General features: G+C 63.9%; 4 protein-coding genes across 22 annotated transcripts in view; 1 reads left to right on the forward strand and 3 right to left on the reverse strand.

Moving 5' to 3' along the window:
- MAP2K7 (mitogen-activated protein kinase kinase 7) overlaps positions 1-381 on the reverse strand; it is a 9,983-nt gene extending 9,602 nt beyond the window's left edge. Inside the window, exon 1 of one of the 3 annotated variants that reach the window (XM_046685591.1) lies at positions 147-381. In XM_046685591.1, coding sequence (XP_046541547.1) covers positions 147-270 — 124 coding nt within the window. In that variant the 5' untranslated portion in view covers positions 271-381. The remainder of the gene's footprint in view (positions 1-146) is intronic. The other 2 variants (XM_046685592.1, XM_046685590.1) reach the window with 2 other exon arrangements.
- Positions 382-516: 135 nt separating this feature from the next.
- LRRC8E (leucine rich repeat containing 8 VRAC subunit E) lies at positions 517-9,686 on the reverse strand. Of its 3 annotated transcripts, XM_046685589.1 has the most exons (4): positions 9,552-9,602; positions 8,478-8,755; positions 6,056-6,198; positions 517-4,879 (listed from the first exon to the last, which is right to left on the reverse strand). In XM_046685589.1, exons 3-4 carry the CDS (start codon positions 6,191-6,193, stop codon positions 2,636-2,638), a joined length of 2,382 nt encoding a protein of 793 aa, XP_046541545.1. In that variant the 5' UTR covers positions 6,194-6,198; positions 8,478-8,755; positions 9,552-9,602; the 3' UTR covers positions 517-2,635. The 3 variants fall into 3 exon arrangements, with proteins under 3 accessions (XP_046541545.1, XP_046541543.1, XP_046541544.1); XM_046685587.1 differs by lacking the exon at positions 8,478-8,755 and having other exon boundaries at positions 9,552-9,686; XM_046685588.1 differs by lacking the exons at positions 8,478-8,755; positions 9,552-9,602 and adding an exon at positions 6,400-6,616.
- A 114-nt stretch (positions 9,687-9,800) lies between these two features.
- On the forward strand, positions 9,801-21,113 carry PRR36 (proline rich 36). Of its 9 annotated transcripts, XR_006891941.1 has the most exons (10): positions 10,364-10,678; positions 10,923-11,094; positions 13,593-14,205; positions 14,771-15,042; positions 15,159-15,258; positions 15,500-15,612; positions 15,706-17,820; positions 19,714-19,857; positions 20,589-20,689; positions 20,871-21,113. XR_006891941.1 is itself a non-coding variant. In XM_046685580.1 (9 exons), exons 3-9 carry the CDS (start codon positions 11,034-11,036, stop codon positions 18,520-18,522), a joined length of 3,786 nt encoding a protein of 1,261 aa, XP_046541536.1. In that variant the 5' UTR covers positions 9,809-9,939; positions 10,539-10,678; positions 10,923-11,033; the 3' UTR covers positions 18,523-19,267. The 9 variants fall into 9 exon arrangements, 8 of the variants coding, with proteins under 8 accessions (XP_046541537.1, XP_046541536.1, XP_046541540.1 ...); XM_046685580.1 differs by lacking the exons at positions 19,714-19,857; positions 20,589-20,689; positions 20,871-21,113 and adding exons at positions 9,809-9,939; positions 18,011-19,267 and having other exon boundaries at positions 10,539-10,678; XM_046685584.1 differs by lacking the exons at positions 19,714-19,857; positions 20,589-20,689; positions 20,871-21,113 and adding an exon at positions 18,011-19,267 and having other exon boundaries at positions 10,367-10,678; positions 13,593-13,791; positions 14,059-14,205.
- A 268-nt stretch (positions 21,114-21,381) lies between these two features.
- The window catches only part of EVI5L (ecotropic viral integration site 5 like), a 30,174-nt gene continuing 25,854 nt past the window's right edge, over positions 21,382-25,701 (reverse strand). For all 7 annotated transcript variants that reach the window (XM_046637957.1, XM_046637958.1, XM_046637954.1 and 4 more), the window contains 7 exons: positions 25,388-25,516; positions 23,801-23,941; positions 23,555-23,710; positions 23,314-23,460; positions 23,142-23,237; positions 22,964-23,059; positions 21,382-22,832 (listed from right to left, as the gene is read on the reverse strand). In XM_046637957.1, the coding sequence (XP_046493913.1) occupies positions 22,554-22,832; positions 22,964-23,059; positions 23,142-23,237; positions 23,314-23,460; positions 23,555-23,710; positions 23,801-23,941; positions 25,388-25,516 (1,044 nt within the window). In that variant the 3' untranslated portion in view covers positions 21,382-22,553. The remainder of the gene's footprint in view (positions 22,833-22,963; positions 23,060-23,141; positions 23,238-23,313; positions 23,461-23,554; positions 23,711-23,800; positions 23,942-25,387; positions 25,517-25,701) is intronic.

Raw genomic sequence — 25,701 nt, forward strand, 5'->3', positions numbered from 1 at the left:
GGGGGGGGGGGGGGGGGGGGGGGGGGGGGCGGGGAGGAGGAAAGAGCGCGCCCCGGAAGCGGGGGCGGGGCCTGGAGGCGGGGGCGGGGCCTCCCGCGACGCGCGCCCCGCCCCGCTCGCCCCCTCCCCCACGCCGCCGTGCTTACTGGGCCTGGGCCGCTGGGGGCTGATATCCAGGTTGAGGTCGATCCTCCGCCGGGCCTCGCGGTTCTCCTGCTTCAGCTTTGCTTCCAGGCGGGACAGCTTCTGCTCCAGGGAGGACGCCGCCATCTTCCCCGCCGCCGCCGCGCACCGCCCGGCCGCCCGTCAGTCCGGCAGACAAACACCGCACTGCGCCTGCGCGCGGATGACCCCGCCGAGCCGCCGTCTCCCCCGGCACGGCGCATGCCCGCGGCGCGCTCCCGCCCTTCCTTCGTGAGAACCTCTGCGCGTGCGTGCTGCGTCGCAGCCAGAGGGATGACGCCTCCTAGAGCTCTTTGCTGGCAACGTGCAAATCCCCGACCGTGTTGCGCATGCGCGAATTCCCGAGCGCTCCGGCGGCAGGAGCCCTGTGGAAACCCACTCGCCGTTCTGCCGAGAGCGGTGGGCGGGGAAAGTGGCGCGCATGCCCACAGAGGGGGAGACGAAATCTCGCGCGTGGCGTGTGCTGCGCGTGCGCAGCCTTGGCTCTTTCCTCGGCAGCCGTCTCCCGTGCCTGTCGCGGGTTTGTGTCCTCCGTCTCCTCGCTCTTCCCGGCCCGGCCCTCTCTGCAGCCACGCCCTCTCGGAATTGCCTCTCTCTTCTCGGACAGTGCTTTATTAGGATCCCTGTTATGCATAATTGCTGCCTCCTCACCATAATTAGGCACCCGTGGGGAGCCCTTTCCATTTCAGCAAGCTCGGGGTTGGCTGAGGACAGGCGGGAGGGGCGGGGTAGGGCTGGGGCCACTGGGAATCCAGCGGCGTGACCTCTGACCTCGGCGACGGGGCCAAGGTCAAGGCCAGAGAGTTCCAGGTCAGACCCGTGTGGGACATTTTTAAGACTTTGCCGAATGTGTCTCGCCCCGGAAATGTGAGCCCAGGCCCTGGACAGTGCAGAGGACAGGGCTTGGGGTTAGGCTCTCCGCCTGGCGCCCCCTGCAGTCTACAGATTTCCTTTAACTGGTCTGAAGGGTGCTGGGAAAATGTCCCCACCTGGAACCCTGGGTCCCGGAGAGCCCCTTGCCTCTGCTCTTGGGTGCCAGGGGGAAGCTCGCATTTTGCGGGCGCGTGGGAGGTGGCCGAGCCCAGGAGGTCAGGGTCAGGCAGCTGTGCCAAGTGCCCTGTCGGCTCCTGGTCTAGTTCCGGAACAGTGATGGCGTTGAAGGCTCATGGGGACTCCTCTGGTGATGACTTACGGATGGAGCAGATGCAAACCGGGAGAATAACACAGAAGGCAGAGGGAAAAGGGTTCTCCAGAAAAAAAGCTAGGCTGAAGATGCCACCCGCTTTCTCCTTCTAATTAGCTGAGGTCTCTCTCAGCCTCTGCTCCCAGGACAGACTCATACCTTTGATTCTGGCACGTTGGTGTTGCCACTTGCCTTAACTGGTCTGGTGAAGTAGAAGGCTTAGACAATGGCAGGAGTGGACACAGCTCGGAATTATAGTTCTCGTGATTAGTATTATTTATTGAGCACCCACTGATGCTCCCTCCCACAGGGACGTTCGAAAGCTAACGTCCCTGCCTGTCCTCAGAAAAATGCACCCTCCGCAGCAAGTGTTCTTAACCTGGGGTCTGCCATCCTTAGGATGTCCGTGAATGGCCCTCTGGGGGACCCGAGGGAATCTATCGACTGCCTGAAGTGGTTTGCAGAACTCTGTGCACATGAACATTTTCCTAAGGAAGGAGGTGGCCAGCTTCAGTAGATTCTCCAAGGCTCTAGGCCCTGAAACCCATTCAGGATCCCTGCTCCGGACATCCAGATAACTGTTCTGTCGGTCAGCGTTTCCCCACATACATGCCTAGGACCACCTGCCTCGGAATTACCTGGGATGCTTACTTACAAACAAGTTCCTGGCTGCAGCCGAACATCCTGAGTCAGTCTTTCAGGGTGGGGCCTGACATGTTTTGTTTTGGGCATGTTGATTTTGATGCATAGCCAAATAGGAGAACCATTTTTCTGTGTTCACATGTCCGTAGCAAACAACTTATAAATAAGGGATTAGCATCAAGGTGTGGGAGGGGAGGAGGTGCTGGTCCCTTGTGTCTGTGTCCCCTCCTTGGGAGAGAACCCAGATGTAAGCCATTTTGTTGGGGGGGAGGGGAGAGGGTTGAAATCCCATTGGGATGTACCCCCACCCAGTAGGTGGCACTGATTGAGCTGGAATGTCCAGGGGGAGGGTAGCAGTTCTGGCCCAGGGCTGGGAGGCAAGCCAGCCACCCAGAGACATGGGTGTGGTTTTGGTCTGAGAATCCTATGACTGAGTTAATCCGTCCATTATGTTCCACCCGGAATCCACAGCCTTCCGTCTCTCCCCAGACAAACCAGTCCCCGGATTTTGTCTGCTCCTCCTCTCCTGGCTTGGGCCCATTTGGCCACTTCTTTGGAAGACAATGGTAGAGATTCGGGGCTGGAAGCATCCGGAAGGGCTGTACCTCCACCTACCCCTCCCTACCTTCACTCCTCCTCCATCTTCTCCCGCACCTCTGCCGGCAGGCCCTCATAAAGGGTGTCCTCCACCAGGAGCCCCGCCTTCTTGAGCCCCCCACAGTTGCCGAGTTCTTCTGGCAGCCCCTCCAACCGGTTGCCCTTGAGCTCCAGGCGGCTGAGGGCCCTGAGGGCCCCCACCTGGGGCGAGAGCTGGCTCAGATGGTTGTAGTCCAGCAGCAACGTCCGCAGCTTGCGACAGAAGAAGAGTTCATCGGGCAGGACCTCCAGGGCATTGTAGGAGAGAGCCAGGTGCTGCAGGTTCTGGAGGAGGCCCAGCTCGGGCGGCAGGGAGCGCAGCCCGTTGTGAGAGACGTCCAGCAGGCGGAGGCCAGAGCACATGCCGAGCTGGCTGGGCAGGGTCTCCAGCTTGTTGTGGCTGAGGTAGAGCTGCTCCAGGCTCCGGAGCTTACGCACGTGCTCGGGGACATAGGCGATCTGGTTGTGCCACAGCCTGAGCGTGACCAGCTTGCGACAGTGCTGGAAGCTGAGGATCTCCTCAATGGACCGCAGGTGGTTGTCCTTGAGGTCAAGTTCCTGCAGCGCGCCCAGGCTGAAGATGGCGTGGGGGATGCGCTCCAGCCCGCAGGCCACCAGCTCCAGCTCCCGCAGCACCGCCAACTTCTTGAGGCTGTTAAGGGCCAGCAGGCGGGCCCCGTCATTGTGCAGGCTAAGCCGCTGCAGGTGCCCGGCCACGTCGGTCACACTGGCTGGCACCTTGCTGGCGTTGCTCCGCAGAGACAGCACCTTGAGTTGCTTCAGCTCCCGGAGGCTCTCGAGGGTCGCCGCCCGAGCCAGCTCCGGGGGGAAGAGCCCTTCAAGGTGCAGCTCCTCCAGGCCACGCAGCCCAAACACCCAGAGGGGCACCTCGCGGAGCTCCTCACACTTGACGCGGATGACCTTCAGGCGGTCCCGCAGGAAGATCTGCGAGGAGAAGGGCAGCCTGGCGGGCGAGTGGAGCAGGCTGAGCTCCTGCAGGTGCACCAGCTGCGAGAGGCCCGGGGGGAAGGTGATGTCGCAGATGGCCTCCAGCCGGAGCGCCTCCAGCTCGCTGAGCTCAAAGACAGTGTCGGGCAGGCCCGGGAGCATGCAGAGGGCCAGCTCGAGCCGGCCCCGGGCGTTGCGCTGCAGCTTCTGCCGCAGCTTCTCGGGCGTCCACTCGTGGTTCAGGTTGAGCTGCTTCAGGCGGCTCTCGCTGACCTCAGAGAGGAAGACAGCAAAGCGCTTGGAGTAGAGCGAGTCATACTGGTCAATGAGGTGCAGCATGAAGGCGAAGTCGTTCTTGACGTCGGGGATGTCACCCATGCCAGTCTCCTCCCGCACGGAACGGAAGGAGTACTCCTTGAGGGGCCGGTGGAAGAGCCAGTACAGCGTATAGAGGCAGGTCAGCCCATAGACGCACACGAAGGAGATGTAGCAGAAAGCCAGCTTGGAGAACAGGTGGGCCTTGGTGTGGTTGCAACAGAAGCTGGCATAGCCTGTGACCTCTGAGGTCTCCACCCTGCAGGCCACCAGGAAGCTGATCTTCTCCACGTAGACGAGATTGTAGACCAGGATGGCAAGGAACTTGCAGACTTTGAGCACCGTCTGCCGGATGTACATGGTGTACAAGATGTCTCCCTCTTCCACATGCACGCGGAACTTCTTGACCTTCTCGAACAGGGCCTTGGCCTGCTCACCCTCCTTCTTGTCCAACAGAGTGACGGCCGGTGGCTCAGTCACCACCTTCTCAGGCTCTGCCAGCACCTTCTCCTTCTCGCCTTCCCCTGCCTTCCCGGGACCCGCTGTGGCCGCCACGGCCACCATCGCCCGTCCAGTGGTGGGGCCCTTATTGTTCTCCCCGGAGACCTCGGACAGGGCCCGCGTGGTCCACGGGGAGTCGAAACACTTGCCCAGGATGGAGATGAAGTGCTCGATCTTGGAGCTGGTGCCGGGGAACTTGAACCAGAAGCTGGTGCAGACCATGAAGATGAGCGTGTGAATGACAACCAGGTAGGGGAAGTACTTGGCGTACCAGTGGAGGGCCGTCTCGTAGCAGAGCTGGTTGATGAAGCTGTACTGCTGCAGGTCCAGGTTGTTCTTCAGGCCCCTCACCTCCCGGAGGCCCCCCATCTGCTCCGAGACCCCCCGGGGGAGCAGCTGCTGGCACGGGGCCTCTGATGAGTTCTCCTGGGGTTCATGACTGGGCAGACAGATGATCTTGTCCTGCGTCACCTGGGGATGGGGGAGAGAATGAAAAAGAGGGTGAAGGAGCTGGGACAGCCTGGGGAGTCGGGGAGAGAGGAGCAGGCTGATGGCTGGAGGCTCAGATCCCTGACTGTCCCCGGCTGGCTGTGACTTTGGAAGAGTCGCTAAACCTCTGAGCATCGATCTTTGTCTGAAAAAGAGAGTTGGGTTGAATTGTGTCCTTGCAAAAGCTATGGAAGTCCTAACCCCAATACCTGTGAATGTGGCCTTGTTGGGAAATGTCTGTGCAGAGCAGGTGTAATCAAGTTAAGATGAGGCCGTTGGGGTGGACCCTAATCCAACACGACTGTGTCCTTGTCAAAAGGGGAAATTTGGACACAGACGCAGACACACACGCACACAGAGGGAAGATGATAGGAAGATACAGGGAGAATGTCAATAAGCCAAGAAATGTCTGCGGCTGCCAGAATCTAGGAGCGAGGCATGGACCAGATCCTCCCTCACATGCCTTGAAGGAAACAACTCTGTCCACTCTTTGGTTTCAGATTTCTACTCTCCAGATCTGAAACAAAGAATTTTTCTTTAAGCTCCCCACTTTGTGCTACTTTGTTACAGCGGTCCGTAGCAAATTAATAGAGTTAACTAGTTCTTGCTAGGTTCCAGGGATAAAACTGAGTATTCTAAAAGTGTAGACTGCCATAGCCATGCGGAAGACTCTGGGGCGGCTGCCAGAGGTGGTGGAAATGGGAAGAGGTCAGAATTTGTTGGCCAGTGGACCTCAGGCTTCCCCGTCTTTGCGTAACAGGAAGACTTCCGGAATTCCCCGGGCCACGCCCCTCTCGTCCAGGCCCCGCCCTAAGGCTCCACCTCTTACCCAGACCCCGCCCCTCAGCCTCCATCCCTAAGGCTCTGTCCCTTATCCAGGCCCCGCCCCTGCCAGCTGCCTAAGGCTCCGCCTCTCACCAGACCCCACCCCTCCAGCCCCTATCCATCTGGCTCTGTCCCTTATCCGGGCCCCGCCCCTCCAGCCCCCTAAGGTGCTGCCTCTCATCCAGGCTCAGACCCTCCAGCCCTATCCCTATGGCTCTGTACCTTATCCAGGCCCCGCCCCCTCTATCTGCCTAAGGCTCCGCCTCTCATGTAGGCCCCGCCCCTGCAGCCCCTGCCAGATCCAGCAGCCGGCAGCCAGGCCCCGCCCCTTACCTGGAGGGTGCAGCCGAAGACCCCAATCATGAGCATGGCCACAGTGAGGTACTCGGCCAGCACGTCCCACCAGGGTTTGAGCACCTTGAGGGCGGGCTGCTGCTCCGTGAACTGCTTGAACTCGGCCACCGGAATCATGCTGCCTATGGGAGAGGAGGAGGCAGGGGGTGCAGAGACTCAGGAAGGGGCGCCTGGCAGTGGGTCCCCAGAGGAGCCAGACACACCTCTGCTCCGAATCTGCGCTGCGCCATCCCAAGTCTGGCAGATCCCTGCAGCCGCGTGCCCCCCTTCCCCTCTCCCCGGACCTCTCCTGCTTCCAGGAGCCAAGCCACCCCCATTCTCACCGCGTCTGCTCCCCGGGACCCCTGCCCCGATCTGACTCTGCCTGCCCTCTCAGAGCTCAGGGGGGGCCGTCCGCAGGGCCGCTGTCCTCCAGTCTGCCCGTGTGGCCTCCTCCCGGAACCTAGGCATCTCCTCCCACCGTGACGCCGAGGCCCCAAACACTCGTTCTGTTGCTCGCACTCCAGACACCCGGTATCCGGGTGCCAGTCCCGGCTGTCTCAGCCACGGGACCAGAGATCGTGCCGAGGCTCGAGACTTCCGGGGCGTGGGCCCCCCACCCCCTTCAGGGGCGCTCCGGGCACCACCTCCAAACTCTAACCGGAAAAGCCGGCTGGAGCCTGGCTCTGGTTACGGGGCCCCAGGGGCAGGGAACTGAGAAGCTGAAGGCTGATCAGCCCTGCAGGGGGACTAGGACACCTGAGTTTTCTAAAGGGGCTAGTGCCCAGAATCTGAGACAGACAAGAGACCTGAGCTCTGAGAGGCAGAGGATCAGGAACTGGAAAACGCTCAGGGAGAAAGCCAGCCTGACACCTACGACTGGGACAGGGCTGGGCTCCCAGGCTCCTGGGCGCCCGGCCCACTCTGTCTGTCCTGGGTTTCATTTTAGACCAAGGTATCATTATTCCAGATACAGAGGGCCAGGAGCAAGTCACACGGGGGCGTGGGCCACAAGCTGGGACATTACCTTCCCGGGCAGGCAGCCGGGGGGCCTCCGTCCTCCCCTCTCCCTGAGTCTGGGAGCCGAAGGAAAGAGAGACAGCAAGAGCTCCACTGCCTCCCAGGGGGCTCCTAGGCCGGCTCCCCCTCCCAGCATCCACGTTGCCCAATCTATAGCCCTGGCTTTCTCACGCAGGTTGATGGAGCCTGCTGTCTTCATCCTGACACCCTGTCACTGGGCACCAGGCTCTGCAAGGGAGGGAGGCGTCTGGGCTGCCCGCTGGTTCTCGAGACTCCCTCCATCTCCTGGGGGGAACCTGGCCCCTGTCCTACATCTCAGCCAAGTGCTCTGACACCTCCATGCCTCCCTTTTTGGTCCCCTGAAGACCCTGGGGTGACTCCTGGGTGAGGACGAGGTGGAGTGGGCGGGGTTACAGGATGCAGGCCCCGCCCACCAGGCTGAGGGCGGGGCAGAGCACCTCACCCCTAAATCCCCTCAGAGGCTCCCACCTCTGTACCCTGTGAGGGGATGGCACGCAAGGGATGGGCACACACCTGCCCACACCCAGGCTCCCAGGCCCCCTGACTCAGGCCTGACTCACCCAGCACCAGGCACACAAAAGGGGGGACCCAGAGCACAGGCTAGCTCACATACGGGCCTGTCACTCACGTTCAGCTTTATACTCTGTCCAAACAAAAAGGCAGGTGAAAAGACCCCAGTGCATCACAGTCAGTCTCAGTCACCAGGGAATCTGATAACAACACCCGAATGACAGCTCAACAGCCCCCGGGGGGCTGAATGTACATTGCAACCACCAAAAGGGACACGTGGGGTCACACCAAAGTGTGTAATTTGTGCATGTGAAGACACAGTGCAAGAACACACTGAGATGCAGGGACACCCAGGACAAAGGAGCCAGCCATACACCCTCTTCCACTTCTGGCCACCCACTGTCCTCCTCACCCCATTGGGACCCTGCAAGGGACCCTGCTCGGCTGCCTAACCTAAGAACAGCAACTCTGGGGGCTGCGGCAGAAATGCCACACAGACCGACAGGGACCAACTTTCTCCGTGAGTCCATGCCACCCTTTAGGACCCATGTCATGACGGTGGAAGCTCGCCACCTGCATCCTGGGTTCACAATCGAACGCAAGAAGGCAAAGACCCCCCAGGATCCCCAGTGGATGGCCCAGCGGCTCCCATGGAACAAGGTGTACACACAGCACCCTCAGAGGCAGACACAGAGGTTATCATTATCTGTCTCCATGACTCAAACTTGATGGTCCCGAACCTGCCATTAAGCTTCCCCAGACACAAGACTGGCCCCTTTTGTCTGAGCAGGGATGGTGGGAGGATCCAGGAAGAGGGGCTCTTGGGGTGGGGGTCCAGAGAAAAACAACAACGGGGCCACGCTCCACTTACAGCCCCCAGTGCTTTCAATGCCGAAGTGCTTTATCCCAACTGTGTGAGCGTGGGTGTCAGGACCTCCTTTCTCAGACTCCGGGGAGTGAAATAACTTGCTTAAGGTTTCACAGCCACAGGTGGCATTTGAGGCGAGACCCTCAAGTCCCCTCTGTATCCACTCTGTTCCATCTTGGGCGAGAACCTCTCGCTGAGAGGCAGCATCTTTGTCAAAAGAACCCCTCAGACGGGGGTTCTGGCAGAGAAGAGATGGGAGGACGGCTGATCTGCATGCCAGGCTGGGGGGGAAGGGGGGCGGTTCTCATCAGCCTAGGATCAGGTCCATACCCCCTACCCAGGCTTAGCTCCGCCCATCCATGCCTCAGCCCTGCTTCTCCTCTCTGAGACCTTCCCCAAGCTCCCAGCTTGACTCCAGAAACATGGCGGTGGTGGTGGCTCCTGGTCCAGCCCCGATCCCCACCCACCTCCCATGCTAAGGGGCAAGGAAGACACAGCGACTGTTGTCAGCTCTGACCCCCTGGAGAGCCTAAGGTCCAAACTCTGCCTTTTACACAAGGGAGAAACTGAGGCCTGGGTGGGGGACGGTCTCACCTAAGTAGCAGATTTTGGGTAGGGTCCCAGGCCTGGGGACTCCCAACCCAGTATTTCTTCAAGCTGCCCTGCCAAGACTTGGGGATGAGAGAAGTCTTGAAGCTCAAGACTCCCAGAGAGGGGCAGCCTGGTGAGGATTCCACATGGTAGGGCTCTGGGACATTGAGGGGCTCACAAGGATGAGTTGTGGCGGTCGTCTCAGCAGCCAAGGAGAGGGGAGCATGGTCAAGACCCCCAGGGTCACGCCCAGCCTGTTGATCTTCACTTTGTCCTTGGCCAGGCCCTCAGGGCTCCCTGGACAGGCGCCCTTGGGCTGGCCCAGGCCGAGCCTCTCTCTGCCCCCACCTCCCTCCCCAGCTCCTTGTATGCCCCGGACGCCGGCGGGCTCGGCTCTAGTGCCAGCCGCACGTGGAGCGCTCCTCCCGCCGGCCCGACCCCCACTCTGCCATCGCAGTCCCCAGAGGAGGAGAGCCCCTTACTCACCGCTCCGGGGCCAGACGCTGGGCCCAACTCCTGGATCCCTGGGAACGGAGCGGCCGGGACTCCTGCAGAGTTCCCGGGCCAGCCTGGGTGAGTCAGGGGGGCGGGACAGGAGCCCGGGAGCCGCCCCTCCCCGCCCCTCCCGCCAGCCATCTCGGCCCCGCCTCCCTCCGGGCGCTCCCAGGTCGCCCCCCACTTCTGGCGCTGTGGGATCGCGAGGGGGCGGGGGGCAGCGGCCGGCGGGAGGAGCAGGGGCCTTAGCACCCTGAGCTCGGCTGCAGGCGAGACGGACTCGGGGTGGGGGAAGCCGAAGGGGGCTGGAGGCACTGAGCTCCCAAAACCAGCCTGCAGGCGCCCTTCTGGGAGCCAGGCTGCATAGACTGTCCGGAAGGTGCGAAAGCTACGTCCCCCCATCCCCACCCCCACCCCAAGGTGCAGCCACCTGGCCTTCAGGCCCAACCAAGGAACCGGGTGACCAGGGTCCAGGGAAGGGGAGGGGCTTCCGCCTTCCTGCTCTGACCACTCAGCCACCGGGAGCAGAGTGAGGGTGCTCTCCTGTCTGACCCTGCCCAGCCTCGAGGCCAGCCCTCCGCTGGAGCAGGAGGAGGAGCAGCTGCTCCCAGGTCCTCGGGAGAAGGGGCGCCCCGGGCTAGAGGGCTCTGGGAGCTGGGGCTGGAGTCCGGCCTGGGAGGCTGGCTTCTAGAAACGATGACTCTGCCTCCCCACCTCCACTCTTTCCTCTCCTGGGCTGGGTCTTAGACTAACAAATTGCTCAATTCAGCCCAGAGGCATCTGTGGTCGGATCTTAATCCGCTCTGCCTGCAAAACTCAAGGGACCTGGATTAGGGTGGATGAGACCCCTCCCCCACTGGGAACAAGAAACCCACGAATTCTCCAGATGAGAGGCAGCCCCAGACCTGAAACCTTGAGGATTGGGACCCCCTAAGCTTAGGTTCCTCTGTGAAACCCCTCAATGAGCCCGACCCTCAGGGACCCGACCTCTGTGAAGTCCTGGGATCAGGCACAGGCAGCCCGAAGACAAACCTTCATTGTGCTGACAAGATAAGCGAGGCCCCCTTCGCTCTCAGAGCTTCTGTCCTAGCGGGCCTGGAGAGATGGCCAGTAAGCAGGTAAACAAATCAAGGAACAAGATAACGTCAGTTTGTGACAGGGCTGTGCATACTGCATGTGCTTGTGCAAGAGCTCTGAGGTCACTGGGATGGCAGCCCCAGGAGCCCCAGACACATGGCACTTCAGCTCTCTGCTGTGTCCCCAGCACTTGGTATGGTGCCTGGGCACACAGTGGGCCTTCAGTCGATGATGGACGGGTGGATGATTGAGCTGTTGGCCCACCTTGGGCTCCTCTCGATGCAGACCCTGAGACAAGGAATTGCACGCAAAGAGTTTGTCTGGAAGGTGATCCCAGGAAACACGCGTGGTGGAGCAGTGGGGAGGTGAGATTGGAAAGAGACGAAGCCAGTGAACATGAATGAACGTGTGTTAATGAGGTTGGATGAGCAGCTCACTGTGGGCACCCAAACAAGAGGTGAGTGAGTGGAAGTATTGATGTACCAGCTCGTCTTTCCAGGCTGAGGGCTGCTCTGGGAAAGGGGATGGACAGGGTGACTCCCTGGCCCTTCTGACTGCCCCTGCACACGGGGACTGTGGGTGCTCAGGGATACTGCGGGGTCTATGGCACCTGCCGAGGTGTAGATGCTTGAGTGGAATGGCTGCGTCCTAGGACACACATACAACGCTTTCCACTTGTTCTCCAGAAAGACCACCCAATTTACATTCCCCTTAGTAGCGTGTGAGTCTCCCCTCATCGATAATACCCAGCCTTTAAAAAAAATTGGGGGAAAATGCACATAACGTAGACTTTGCCATCGGAACCATTTTTAAGTGTACAGCTCAGTGGCGTTAAGCACGTTCAGCGTTTTGCAGCCATTGCCACCATCCATCTCCAGAACACTTTTAACTTTGCAAAACTGAAACTCTGTCCCCATTAAACATTCGCTCCCCCTCTCCGAGCCCTTGGTACCCACCATGCCACTTTCTGTCTCTATGAACCTGACTCCTCTAGGGACCTCAGAGGAGTGGAATCACACAGGATTTGTCCTTTTGTGTCTGGTTCATTTCCCTGAGCATCATGTCTTCGTGTTTCACTCACATTGGAGCAGGTGTCAGCATTTCCTTCCTTTTTATGGTTGAATAACATTCCATCATATGGATGGACCACATTGCATTTATCCATCCATCCATCAATGGATGCTTGGGTTGCTTCCATCTTTTGGCCATTGTGGATAATGCTGCTATGAGCATGAGTGTACAAATATTTCTTCAGGTCCCTGATTTCAATTCTTTTGGGTGGAATTGCTGGATCATATGGTAATTCCCTGTTTAATTTTGTGAGGAGTCACCAAACTGTCTTCCAGAGTGGCTGTCCCATTTTCCATTCCCGCCAACAGTGCACAAGGGTTCCGATTTCTCCACGTGCCTGCCAACACTAATTTAATACCCAGCTTTGAAGACGCTGTGAACCTGAGGTGGTTACCTATTGCTGCATAGCAAATTACCCCAAAACACAGCAGCTTAAAACGATGAGCCCTTATAGCCTCACATGATGACTACAATGGTGGGTCAACAACCTCCCTCCCCCAGCAGCCCCCCAACAACCACTGATTTGCTTTCGCCCACCATAGATTAACTTGCGTTTTCTAGAATGTTACATAAATGGAATGATACAGTGCATGCCGTGTGTATGTGTGTGTGGCTTCTTTTGCTCAGCAGAATGGTTTTGAGATTCGTGCCTGTTTTGCGTGTCTTGGTAGCTGGTTGCTTTCTATCGATGGGGGGTATTCTATTGTAGGACACACTTTGCCTTGTGTATGCCACCTCCCTGTTGATGGATGTTTGAGGAGTATTTTTATAAGTGGGTGGAGTCCAGATCCAGAAGAAATGCAGGATGCATTCAGTGTAGACTTGGAGGGACGATAGAAGGCAAGAGGACGCTGCCGGTGGGTGGGTGGGTGGGCAGGGCACCCAGGCTGCTGTCATGCCAGTGTCTCACCCAGTTGACACTGGGTAGACCTGGGGAGGAGGTGAGGCCTAGAATGATCCAATCCAGAGGGCAGTGCCCTGGGGGGCTGTGAGGGGGCACCTCTCCCTGGCAGAAGGGAGAGTTCGTGGGGAGGACGGGATCTGAAGATGGGCCTCCACTGGGCAAAGCCGGGCTGACCCCACCATGTTTTTCACTCTTCCATTCCTGAAACCTCAACTGTGGGCACAGCTCCTCAAGGCAGAAGATCCAAACCCTTGCTTCCAGCCACACCCTAGTTAAGCTTCTCTTCCTTCCTCCCAGGACAGGTTCACCCAGGTGTCACGTGCCACCCTTCCTTGTCCTGTATAGTAGCCCCCTGGGCTCCAGGTGGAGAAGAGCTGCTCCCCTGTGTGTGTGTAATGGGGAAGGGGTGGGGCAGAGGGAGCGGGTTCTGCGGGATGGGGCTCGGGGTGGCTAAGAGACTGCAGAGATGAGGCATGGAGGCTGCAAGCAGTGCGTGTGGGGGGACGTGGAGCTGCGGGAGGGCTCCTGGCATCCCTCGGCTGGTGCAGGGCAGCCGAGGTTGGTCATCTCCCTCTTCACCCTTCCACCCCCTCAGTCCCCTATCGAGTTCTTCCCCTGAGGCTCCTGCACGAGTTGGCGTTGGCGAAGTCACCAAAATGACGCCTCCCACTGGCGCCCGCTGGGCTGGGAAACCTCGGTCGGGATCGCCTCTGCACCTTCATACACCTGTTTTGACCCCCATAATCTTGGCCCCTCAAAGCCAGGCTTTGCCGAGGAGCCTTGCTGGCTTGATCTCACCTCTTCCTGTGACCCAGGGGGGTGTGGAGGATGAGGGTGCTCTGCCCTGCAGAACGCGGGGTCACTTCTCACCATACTCTCTCCCTCCCTCTCGTCCTTCCTTTCTTTATGTTCCCTCAACTCCGGGGTCTACCCCTAAATTCCCAGGGCTGCATTCTCACAGTAGTCCCCTCTTCAATCAGGTAGAGGGTTTCCTCGGGCCTGGGAGAAGCCTTCAGGTATGAGAGGGACGCAGGCACCAGGGACCCTGGGGGGCCCGGCTTCCGTGGTCGTGAAGGCGGGGACAGGGACCAGGACCCGGAGCGGCCGGATTGGTCGATCGGGCCCGAGGCGCGATGGTCCCGCCCCCTGGTTGCCAGGGCCCAGCCTATCCGCGTCCAGGTGGGCCTTGGTCGCCAGGTGGTTGTGTGTGGGGGGTGCTGGGCAGGTGTGTGTGCGCGGGTGGGGGGAGGCCGGGTCAGGGACCCCGAGGACTTCCCTTGAACCCCCTCCTGTGCGGTGTCTGAGGTCCTCAGGCGCAGCCGCGGTCACAAGCCTCCCCGGACCGCCGAGAAACCGCGCCTCCCCCCAACGCGCGCTCCTCCATTCCCAGCGCGCTCCCGCCTCCTCCCGGGTCTGCATCGCGCGCGCGCGCCCCTGTCTCCCCAGCCCGCGTTCGAGGGGCGGGCTCGGCTCCTGGCGCCGCCGCCCGAAGCCCCCTCCCCTCGCCTTCTCGGCGCTCTCGGCCTCCGCGGCGCTCGCACCCAGCCCCACCCCAGGCGACCCAGTGTGGAGCAGCGGGAGCCGGAGCCGGAGGTGAGCGCGGCGCCAGCAGGTGGAGGGGGCGACGCGGGCCGGGGCCCGGCTGGGGGAGGGGGACGGGCTCGGGACGCGGCTCTTTGTCTCCCCGAGCCCGTTCGCGGGCAGCCGGAGCCGCTCCTCCTCCCGGCAGGTGCCGGCATCCCTCGGGAAGGCCCGGGGAGGGCGCTGGGGGCTCGCGAGAGGACCAGGGCGTGCGCTCGCGTCCCCCTCATCCGGAGCCTCTGGCAGCCCCTTGTCCCCAAGGCTAGTCGTCTGGGTCCCTGAAGGGGTGAGGGGTAGGGGCGTGGATCTGGGGTCCTGAAAGGGAGCGGAGGCGGGAGAGGGGGGTGGGTGGGGCAGGCAGGGCCTGGAGGAGAGCGGTGGGGGTGGGACTTTAGGGACAACCATGAACAGCTGGGTTGGTGAGTGGGTGCGGGTGTGGGTAAAAGGGAAGTGGATCGAGGTTTGGGCGCCCGTGGGTGGCGACGCTGGGGAAGGGGACGCGAGGTGCCAGGACCCAGGTCCCTGCAGGCAGCATAGCGGTCCAAGACCTCGGATGCTGATCGGTCTGTTTCATCAGGTGCGGAATGGACAAGAGGGACAAGGCCAGGGCAGGGGCCGCCGCGCGGACGCCGGCTTCTCGCCCTCCTGGCCTTCCGACTCCCAGGCCCCCAGGGTCTCCTCGACCCCCTCCTCCCGTAACCAGCGCGGCCCTCCGAGTTCTGGGGGCAGCGGGAGCTGTGGGGCGAGGGCCCCTGGCGGAGCGAGCCGGCATCCGGGGAGCCGCTCTCCCCGAGGCTGCTCCCCGCGTGGGACCAGCGCGGAGCGCCGGGACAGGCCCCCGGAGCCCAGGTACCCCGGCATCTTTCCCCGATTCAGACCCCATCTTCTTGCCCCCCTATCCTTCTGAGGCTCCGGGATCCCCCTTCTTTCCGGGGAACCATGTTGCCTCGGCCTTCTCCCCGCAGCTTCCAGGGCCCCCGCTGCTGGGAGAGGGGAGCGGACCCCTGCCAAGACCCCCGGCCCAGTCTCTGTCTCTAGCCCGGGGCGCACCAGCGGGACCACCAGGTAACATGCCCCCCTCCCCCCTTCCCTAGGCAGGGTTAGTGTCACTATCTGGAACCTTTTAATTTTACACATCAATTTGGGCGTGGGAGCACTTGAAGATCACCGGGTGCAAATTGTATGAAAGCCATTATTGGTCCACAGAGAAGGCACATGTCCCATTTCACAGATGGGAAAGTGTAGACTTGGGAGATGAAACAAGGAGCTGGGGCTCTGCCCTTAGCATGGCCCCTCCTGTCCCCAGGCTAGGCCCTCTTGGGCAGAAGGGCCTCCGGCCCCCAGCTGAGGAACCTGCGGCCAGAGGAAAAGCCCCAGAAACGCCTAGAAGGAGCGCCCTGAGCGCCGGGGCACGGAGAGGTACGTGACCTGGAGAGGAGTGGGCTTCCTGTGCAGTGAGGGGGACCAGCCCAGAAGTATTGGTCACCCTTTGGCCTTCTGTTTTGTCCCCAGACTCCTCTGGGTCCACCCCAGGCGCCCCTTCCCCGACCATCTCCCGTCGGTCCCGGGCTGCGGGCGCTGAGGTGGGTCTCCCTCGGGCAGCTCCCAGTGCCCGGCCTCGGCCTCCCACCGAGGCCCCCAGGAAATCAGTGAGCAGCGCCCTGGAGCGCAGCACCGCGGAGTCGAGCCCTGCCGTCAGGAGGCGACCCAACGCCGGCGGGGGACTCCAGAGGCCAGTCTCGCGCCCCCTGGGCTCCAGCGCCACCCCTCTGTCATCCCCAGCCCGCTCCGGGGCCTCGCTGGGTGGAACACCGCGGGCTCTGGTGCATCCCTTGCAACCCAAGACGAAAGGGCTGCAGGCTCTGCGCCCCCCACAGGCCACGCCCCCAAGGAGGGGCGTAGCCCCTGGGCAAGACCTTTCTCCTCCTCTGGCCACACCCACTCCAGCCTGTGCCACTGCACAACTGGCACCGCCTCCCCATATCACAGCCACGCCCCTCCCGGACGCGCTCCCTCTGTCTCCACCGACCACGCCCCCTTCCCAGGTCCTTACCAGTCCTTTGGCCACGCCCCTTCCACTAGCCCCTCCTTCTCCCTCTGCTCCACCCTCTCTGCAGACCCTCCCTTCCCCGCCGGCCACACCCCCTTTGCAAGCTCCACCCACACCCCTGGGTACATCCTTTCCGGAGGCATCTACCTCTGCCTTGGCCACGGCCACTGTTCAGGCTCCATTCTCTCCATCGGTTTCACCCCCTCTGCAGAGTATGCCCCCTACTCAGGCTTCCCCTGCTTTGCCCCCTCTTCTGACTCTCCCCTCTCCCTCGGCCACACCTTCTTTCTCGGCTCCTCTACCACCAGCCGCGCCCCCTCTACAAACCTCTCTTTCTCAAGCAACATCTTTGCGGAACCCTCCTTCTCCCCTAGCCACACCACCTCTGCAGGGGCTTTCCGCTCTGCCCACGCCCCCTCCGCGGGCCAGTCCTTCCCTCTCTCCGCCCCTTCTTCGGGCCACGCCCCATACATTGGCCACACCTCCCATACAGGACTCTCCGCAGGCTTCTCCCTCTTCTCTGACCACACTCTCTCTGCAGTGTCCTCCTCCTCTAGGCTCTCCATCTCCCTTGGCATCACCACCTCCCTCTCCTCTGTCCACGCCCCCCCTACAGGCCACTCCCTCCCCTCTGACCCTTCCCCCTATACAGGCCTCACCTTCCCTGGCCTTGCCACCTCTGCAGGCCCCGCCCTCTCCATTGGCCATGCCCCTTCCACACTCTCCACCTTCTCGGACCACGCCCCCTCTACAGGCCACTCCCTCTCCTCTGACCCTGGCCCCTATACAGGCCCCACCTTCTCTGACCTTACCGCCTCTGCAGGCCACACCCTCTCCTCAGGCCATGTCCCCTCCGCAGGCTCCACCTTCTCTGGCATCTCCCCCTCTGAAGACCATGCCTTCTTACCTGGCTATGCCCCCTTTGCAAACCCAACCCTCTGTGGCCTCCGCCGGTCTGCGAGACCCTCTGTCTCCCCTGGCCACGCCCCCTCCACAGGCTCCATCTTCTCTAGCCTCGCCACCCTTGCAGGCCCCTCCCTCTCCCCCTGCCTCACCCCCTCTGCAAGCCCCCCCCTCTCCCCTGGCCACACCCCCTCCGCAGGCTCCTCCTTCTCTGGCCTTGCCCCCTCTGCAAGCCCCACCTTCTCCTGCCTCACTCCCTCTGCAAGACCCTCGCTCTTCCATGGCCACGCCCCCGCCGCAGGCTCCACCTTCCCTGGCTTTGCCTCCTCTGCAGGCCCCGCCCTCTCCCCCCGCCTCACCCCCTCTGCAGGCCCTTCGCCGTCCCCCGACCCCAGGCCCCGATGCCCCTCTCCCGGGCCCACGGCTGACCCTGGCGCTGGCCCCGGGCCCACCGCCGCCGCCCTCGCGCAGCCCGTCCAGTACGCTGAGCGGCCCGGACCTCGCGGGCCACAGCAGCAGCGCCACGAGCACGCCCGAGGAGCTGCGCGGCTACGACAGCGGGCCCGAGGGCGGCGCCGCGGCCTCCCCGCCCGCCGACGCGGAGCTCGCCGCCTGCCACCCGGCCGCCTGGAGCCGAGGGCCCGCTCCGCCCCTGGCCGTCCGCGGTACACAAGGTCAGCAGCCCCCAGGACCCCGCGGAGCTGTGGGAGGGGCGAGGGCGGGGATGGCAGGAGGGCGGGGTCGGAGGCGAGGCTTCGCAGCCCGGGGGCGGGGCAGTTGGGTATGGGGCGGAGCTAAGGGGCGGGGCGGAGCTAAGGGGCGGGGCGGGGCTCCCTCGGCCCAGCCTGGCCTCTCTCCCCGCAGGAGCGCCCCTGCCTTGGCCTCCTGCTACCGGGTCGGGCTCCGCCGACGGCCTGTGCACCATCTACGAGGCTGAAGGGCCCGAGTCGGCGACCCCCGCCCCAGGCGCCCTGGACGCGGGGCCGGGGCCTGGCGCCGGGGGTGGGAAGGCGGGGGCGGGGCCGGGGGCCGGGGCTGCCTCTCGGGGCGCAAAGCCGGCGCGCCTGGGCGAGCTGCCGCTGGGGGCGCTGCAGGCGAGCGTCGTGCAGCACCTGCTGAGCCGGACGCTGCTGCTGGCGGCCGCCGAGGGCGCCGCGGGAGGCAGCGGCGGTGGCCCAGGGGGCGCCGGGGCTGGCGGCGTCGCGGGGGGCGCCCGGACGGCTCTCAGCGACGCCGAACTGGGCCGCTGGGCCGAACTGTTGTCTCCCCTGGACGAGTCCCGTGCCAGCATCACCTCGGTCACCAGCTTCTCCCCTGACGATGTGGCTTCCCCGCAGGGTGACTGGACCGTGGTAGAGGTGGAGACCTTCCACTGAGCCAGAGCCTAGCCCCGCCCACCGCACCCACCCCTGGCTTAGGGCCCGCCCCTCCGGTTACGCCTGTCTTAGACCCCTCTCCCCTCCTGGAGTTTGGCTCCGGGGTGATCGCTCTCAGCCCCCTGGAGCCCTAGACTTTTGGCCCAGGCTCGCGACCCTCCCACACCGTTGACCTCGGTCCTCCCCTCGAGCCCCGCCCCCTCGGCTTAGGCCCCGCCCCATGTCCAGTATAGTGTCCACCACGCACGCCCGAGTTTGCAATAAAGCTGGGACACTGCAGCCTGTGCGTCCTCGCCGTTGCCGCGGGGACCGGGACTGTGGGGCCTCCCGGGGGCCGAGCAGAGGGCAGGGCGGCGCAAGGGGAAAAGCACAGGCAGCGTTGGCGGCTATGCGCGAGCAGATCGTAGCTGTGGCTGCAGGCCTTTCCGCACGCCCGGCCGTGCGGCTTCTCCACTGAGGATGGGGCGCGTGAGGTGGAGCTGGGGTGGGACCGAGCGCTGCCGAATCTCCGTGCGTGAACGTGGGCGTTTTCACGTCCTGCTTCTGGTGGAAACGTTAGGCGCAGGAGGGGCTCCCCGTGGGGCTGCGTGACCGAGTGGACAAACGACCGAAGCTTTTCCCACACTGGGCCAGGGGAGTCGGCGCTCCTGGAGGCAGGGGGAAGGCACGTGGGGAGGGCTCGCTTGAGTCGGAAGCGAGGGTGGGGACCCTTCCTGAGGTCCCTCCTCACGGAGTGCACCCCCCCCCCCCCGTACCTTGCATGCCCTGAGATGCGGGGGCGGCGATGGCGATCTGGGTTCCCTCCCAGCCTCCCAACCCTGCGCACACTGCCCTCCGCTCCCCTAGGAGGCTGCAGTGCAAAAGGCAGGCCTGCAGCTGGGCCCGAGTCTCGTTAGAAGGACCCGCTGTGGGGTGTAGGGTCCTCCCAGGATTCCTTGTCCCCGGGGGCCAGCTGCACCCAGAGAGGCCTGTAGACAAGGAGCAGCCCCTCCCAAGGCTGGGTGGGAGACCAGGAAGTCCTCACATTGCCCCCTCCTCTCCAGGTGTCCTCTCTAGGTCCCTCTGTGTCTCCCAACCCATGGGCTTCCCCTCTCCCCTCAACTTAGGGTGTCCCCCCCAAGCTCCTCACTAGAGCCGACCAATGTCGTCACTTGTCTCCCGTATCAGAATTCCTTGCCCTTCCTCCCACAGCCCAGTCACCTTGACCCTGGAACCCTCAAGCCCCAGCCAGGGCCGTCCTCCCCAAGGGCCCCCGCTGGGCCTTGCTCCCCGAGGGTCTCCTGCTTCATACCAAGAATGATGCAGGCCCGGCAGGGACCACGATCACCAGGGCAGGTAAAAGGACAGAGTGGGACCCGGTGCTGGGCCCTCGGCACTGTCACTGCCCCTAGATCCGGGCCCCGCAGTGCACTCTGTAGCCAGGTTTCTGTCAGACACGGATCACCAAGTCTTGCCTGCCCCCACCCAGACGCGGCCACCTCCCAGCCTCGGGTCCAGGGCGAAATCAGCCCTGTCCCAGGGGGGCACTGCCACCTCCACCCTGGGAGCCGGTGCTGGGGGCGGGGGCAACAGCATGCTCCCTCACTCCAGCTCCGAGTTCGGTGGCAATCCAGAGGGTCCCTTCCTAGTTGGGCCCTGGGGAGGACCCAGGTGTCCTTGTTTCCAGACTCTGAGACAAGCCCAAGGGATTGGGTTGACCCCTGACACACTGGGCAGCCGGGCTCTCAAGGCCAGCCCCCAAGAAGGAGCAGGGCAGAGCCTCAGATGTTCCCCCCTAGGACCCTACCCCTCCCTGGGGAGCCAGCTGGGACGGAATTACTCCCTGGGGCAGGAGAGACAGGTGGCAACTGTCGGGGTCTCAGTGTTCAATCTGTGAGATGTGAATGGTGCATGGGCCCATAGAAGCTGTCACGTGATGGGACAGTACACAGGACTTGGGTGTCCCAGTGCATAGCCAGCATCCTGCTGGCTGAGCAGAGTTGGGGGCACTTTGTGGGCCCACATTGGGTGCAGAGGGCAGGGCCTAGCTGGCATCTGGCTGCTCCCAATTAAGTTTCTTCCCCTAGGAAGCCTTCCTTTGCCATCCCGGGCTGTGTCCCCACCACCCCAGCCAGGACGCTGCCTCAGCTCAGATCAGCCCACTCACTGCCTCCACTGCCCAGCTCTGGTGGGTCTCTGCCCTGGCCTCTTCATGACCCCCTACACTGTGGTCTATCTGATGATGCCCCCCTCACCTAAGCCTGCCATGGCTCCCCAGTGCCCTCAGTTCAAAGCGCAAACTCTGGCTCTGGACTGGAGAAGCCCCTTTGTGGCCTGGCCACGCCCACTCTTCTATTCCTTCTTCACAGGCAACATGTGCCTCCTGCTGGTCTCTGCTCTGTCTCACCTTTAAGCGTTGGCCCTTGGAGATGGCTGACACCTGCCACCTCCTCCAGGAAGCCTTCCCTGATCTCCCTACACATTCATCTATTGGGCACTTGCCCCACTACCCTGCGGGACCCCCCACCCCTCCCTATCTTGAGAGCCACGCTATCCGGATCCATCTGTGAGCCTAACATCTGAGGTCCACTGTGACTTGTGCCCCCATCCTGTCTCCCCCTTTCCCCCCACTTCTGCTCAGACTGAACCAACAAATGCTCTTCTTTCCCCTCTCACTCTGCACCCCAACCCGGTGGCCTCTCTGGCCCCCTGCTGGCCTGCTGTGACCTCCACCCCTGATTCTCTCAGGCTGTGGGAGGCTCCCAACGGCCAGGCCAGCCCGCTCCCCTCCTCACTGCTTCCCTGCACAAGGGGCTGGGGACCCACAGCTGCTTGCAATTTGCCCACCCCTAGGCCTGCGTGCTCAGCATCCCTTGTCCGTGACTGTGTAAATACACTTTATTTTCCATCTTTCCCGCCTGGGCGACATGTGGAGTGTGAACAGGCAGTGTGCAAAATGATGGTGGGCATTGTGGGGGGCACACGTGAGAGCCCGAGATGCCCACACTGGTCCCCAGGCTTTGTAACACTGAGGAGCGGGCGACCGGGGATGGGGACTGAGTGCGGATGCCCACCCTGGAGGTGCCAGGGAGACTGCCGTGACGCGGCTCGAGGCTCCAGGAGCACCGAGAGGGGCAGCCCCGAGGGTCACGAGGCCCGGGGACAAGGGTCTGGGGGCATTGCTGGACTTTGGCACCGTTCTCGGCTCCGGCTCCGCAGAGACCACGGGGCCACCACGGGGAGGCTCCGGGAGGTACCCGGCTGGCAAGCCTCCTCCCCTGGGGCCTGGCCTGGGCTGGAGGGTGGGGCTGGGGACCCAGGGAAGGAGGGAAGTGGAGGCTGGGACGCCCTGGAGAGGAGGCTGGCCTGGGCAGATGGAGGGGGAGCCCCTCCATCACTGGCCATGCCGGGGTGATGGGATGTCTCACAGAGGGAGAGGGGGGCACTGGGGAGGGGGTCTCATGCCGTCCTCCCAGCCGCTCTGGGCCCCGAGCAGCAGGGCCAGCCAGTGCCCAGGCCTGGGCTGGTTCCTGCTGGCCACACACCCCAGGTGGCCCTGCACAGTAGGGGGGCTTTGGTTTCTGCTGCAGGGGCCACGATGCCTGCACCAGGCAGGAAAGCACAGCCTGGCCATCTGTCCCCAGCGGCCAAGGGTCCCCAGGGGCATTGGGGGGTGGGACTGTCCAGCCCAGAGCTGCCCTTTCTTCCTCAGGCCTCCTTTAGCTCCTGGGCCCTTCCCAGCAGGGCCACCCTTGTCCCAGAAAGAGGTCTGCTGGGGGGAGGGGACTTCCTGCCCATCCAGTCCTGGGACCCCTGGTCGACCCTGGCCCTCGCTGTTAAGAGGGGCGGGACCTCCGGGGAACTGGGGCCGAAGGACCACGACCAAGCTGGGTAAACACTGATGGGGAGGGTGGGCCTGCCGGGGACCCTGACGATCCTCGGACTCGGGCCCCGCCCTCTGCGCCCTGGCGCGCTGGGCCTAGCCCTCGGGCCGGGCGGAGTTTGTGACGCGCGGCCTGCGGCCCCCTGGCTCCGGGCACGCGGGCGCGGCCTCAGTTGTCCAGGCCCTGGCTGTAGGGCGCGGCCAGCTCGTCGGCGTCGCTGTCTGAGCTGCCCTCGCTGTCCTTGGCCGGCCGCTCCAGACGGCGGAAGAAGCGCGCGTCGCGCGGCGACAGCGGGTAGAGCGAGTCCTGCAGCGCGGCGCCCACGCCCACGCCCAGCAGCTCCTCGTCCGACGACGGCAGCGAGTCCTCATCCAGGTGCCGCGCCAGGCCGAGCCCGTCGAAGGCCAGCGGGTCCTCGAAGGGCGGCGGGCCCTTCAGCAGCCGCACCTGGGGCGGGACCGGCGCGCTGGGGGCGGGCACCGACCCTCCCACGGACCGAGTCCGGCCGCCGGGCCCCCTCTTCCCCGCTCCCCGAGGCCCCGACGCCCGGCCCGGCCCCGGGCCCCTCCCGCGTTCACCTCGGCCTTCAGCTCCTCGATCTGGTCCTTGAGCTCGCGGATGTACTGCGACGAGTCCGAGTGGTTCAGCTGGCCCTGGATGCGGCCCTCCTCCCTCTGCGGGCGGCCAGGGCGCGCGGCGTCACGGCAGGGCCCCCCCACCCCGCTGCCCGCCCTCGACCCCGGCCCGGCCGCTCACCTGGATCTCCAGCTCGGCGATGCGCTGCCGCATCTCGGCCACCGCCGCCATGCTGTCCGCCTCCCGCAGGCGCACGGCCATCACCTCCTCCTTGCTCTGGGGGTAGGGGAGAGAGGGCGGTTCAAGGGGCGCGGCGGGGCGAGGCGGGGGGCCGGCGGACGAGGGGGCGCACCTTGCACTCGGCCTCCGCCTGCTTGCGGCGGCTTTCGCTGAGCTGCGTCTGCAGCCCCTTGTTCTGGGCCGCCAGGTACTGCAGCTTCTCCTGCAGCGCCGCGCGCTCCGCCTCCACGCGGTTCAGCAGGTTGCGGTGGATGTGGTCCTGAGGGAGGAGGGAGGGCCCACGGACACGGGTCACGGCCGAGCCAGGGCCGCGGCCATCCAGCCCCTCGCCCGGCCGGCCGGCCGCAGCCCACCTGCGTCTCGAGCTCCACCACGCGCTGCCGCAGCTCGCGGCCCTCGGCCAGAGCCTGGGCCTCGCGCAGACGCACGCTCATCAGCTCGTCCTGCAGCTCGCCCAGGACCAGCTTCCGCGGGGACTCCTTCCAGCGGCCGCCGCGCGACAGGTGGGCCTGGGGGGACAGGCGGACGTCAGCCTCCGCCGGAGCCCCGCCGACCTCGCGCTCGTCCGGCCGCCTGGTGCCCGGGGGCTGGGCCCGCACCTGCCAGGTGTCCGAGAGCTCCTGCAGCTGCAGCTTCAGCTCCCGCGCCGAGGCCACGGCCTCGCCCTCCCGCACCTTGAGCGCCTTCAGCTCCTCCTGCAGCCGCGCCACGTTGTTCTCGTCGGGCAGCGAGCTGTTCCTCTGCGGGAGAGAAGAGGTCAGAGCCCGGGGCATGTGCAGCCGCGCCTCCCTTCCCGCAGGGCCCGGATGCGCGCCCCGCGTTTCCTCTGAGTCCCACCTTGGGCGGCCCTGATGGGAGAGGGTGCACCCTGGACCCCGGAATAAACTGGGAACGTGGGCCAGGCTGGAGGGGAGCAGACCGAGATCCTTGTCGGTCAGATGGATGTGATAACAGCACTTGCTCTCTCCCCATAACCGGGGGACCTCCATAAATGTCACTGCCCATCACACCAGGCCCGCTGGGGGAGGGGGGCAGGTGCTCATCCACCCGGGAGTCCGAGATCTCTGCCGCTCCGGCACACAGCCAGACCCTGGACCCCCCTCAGCAGCCCTCAGAGACGGTGGATTCCTGAACCCTGGCCCCACCCTACCCCGGGCAGCCCCTCTCCCTCGGGACAGGCTGAGGGCCAGCTGAGGCCCTGCCCTTGCCTCCCAAGGGCCCTGTGAGGAGGGATTTGTGTTCCAGCCTCTCGGTGACCATCCAGCTTGCTGTACACGGTCCTCATGACCCCTATTTGGCACTGGGAGTTGGGGAGGGCGGAGGGTTGACTGGCTGCACATTCCCCTCCGAGATGGAGGGAGGCAGGAGAGAAGCCCTGTTCTCGGCTGGCCGATGGGGACTGAGAGGCCAATGGCCTCAGCAAGGCTGTGGCAGACACACCCCACCTGGGAGGGCACCCCAAACAGTGCAGGCTCCAGGGGGTGGGGAATGGCTCCTGCCAGCCTGGCAGTGGGTCCTGCTGCCCTCTGGTGGCCCAGGCCCTCCTTTCTCCTGGTGGCCCCGTGGGAGCTGAGTCTATACCGAGTCGGCAGGAAAGCAGGTGAGGGGGGACCCAGGAGGCCTGGTATCCCCTGAGGCCTGCAGGCAGGAGAGGGTGGCCCCAGTCGGCTCCCTGGGTGGTGTCTCCATGGCCGGGGCAGCCTGGATGGGCTGGGTCTTGCCTCCCCTCCCTCCATCCTGGAACCCGGGGCCAGGGGGAGACACACACAGGTGTGTTGGCCTGTCAGGAAGCCCATGGAAGCCACCGCACTGTTGGCCCTGTGCCTGGTACATGAGGGTGGCTGTGCCCCTCATGGTGTCATGCTGCTTCGTGTGTGCTCGTGTGTGTGTGCACGCATGCGCGCACGTGCGTGTGTGTGTGTGTGCCTGTGCACCTCCAGGGCTTGGGAGGGTCTGGGGGTGAGGGGCCCAACTTCCCATCTGCCCAGACCGTCCCTTGGAGACCATGGGGAGGAAGCAGGGGACCAGGGTGCCACAGAGGGGCCGGGGACTGCCGGACAGGGGGCTCTGCCTCCAGGACACGTCCCACTGGTCCTGGCCGCCCCTTCTTGCGCCTCCTGAAGCACGCCCAGTCCCCCGGCTCCTCTTCTCTGAGCTGTCCCCGCAGCCGCCCGCCCCCGCCGCACCTTCTCCATGTCGAGGACCTTGTCTTGCATCTCCCGCAGGGCCCCCAGCGTCTCTGTCTCCCGCAGCCGCGACTGCTCCAGCTCCGTCTCCAGGTGGGCCACGAAGTCCTCGGTGAGGCGCGGGTTATCCTGGGGCAGGCAGATGGCTGCGTCGGCCCGGGGCTGTGGCAGGACTGGGGCAGCCTTCCCGCCAGCCGGCTGTGGGCCCAGGCCTTGGACCCCACTGTAGGGTCCCTGGGCTGGGAGGAGGGCTCAGGCTGGGGAGGGAGAGGGGAGCGAGGAGGAACCCTGGGTCCCCCTGCTGCGCCGTCTGC

The sequence above is a fragment of the Equus quagga genome, chromosome 14 (assembly GCF_021613505.1).
Source record: "Equus quagga isolate Etosha38 chromosome 14, UCLA_HA_Equagga_1.0, whole genome shotgun sequence".
NCBI lineage: Eukaryota > Metazoa > Chordata > Mammalia > Perissodactyla > Equidae > Equus > Equus quagga.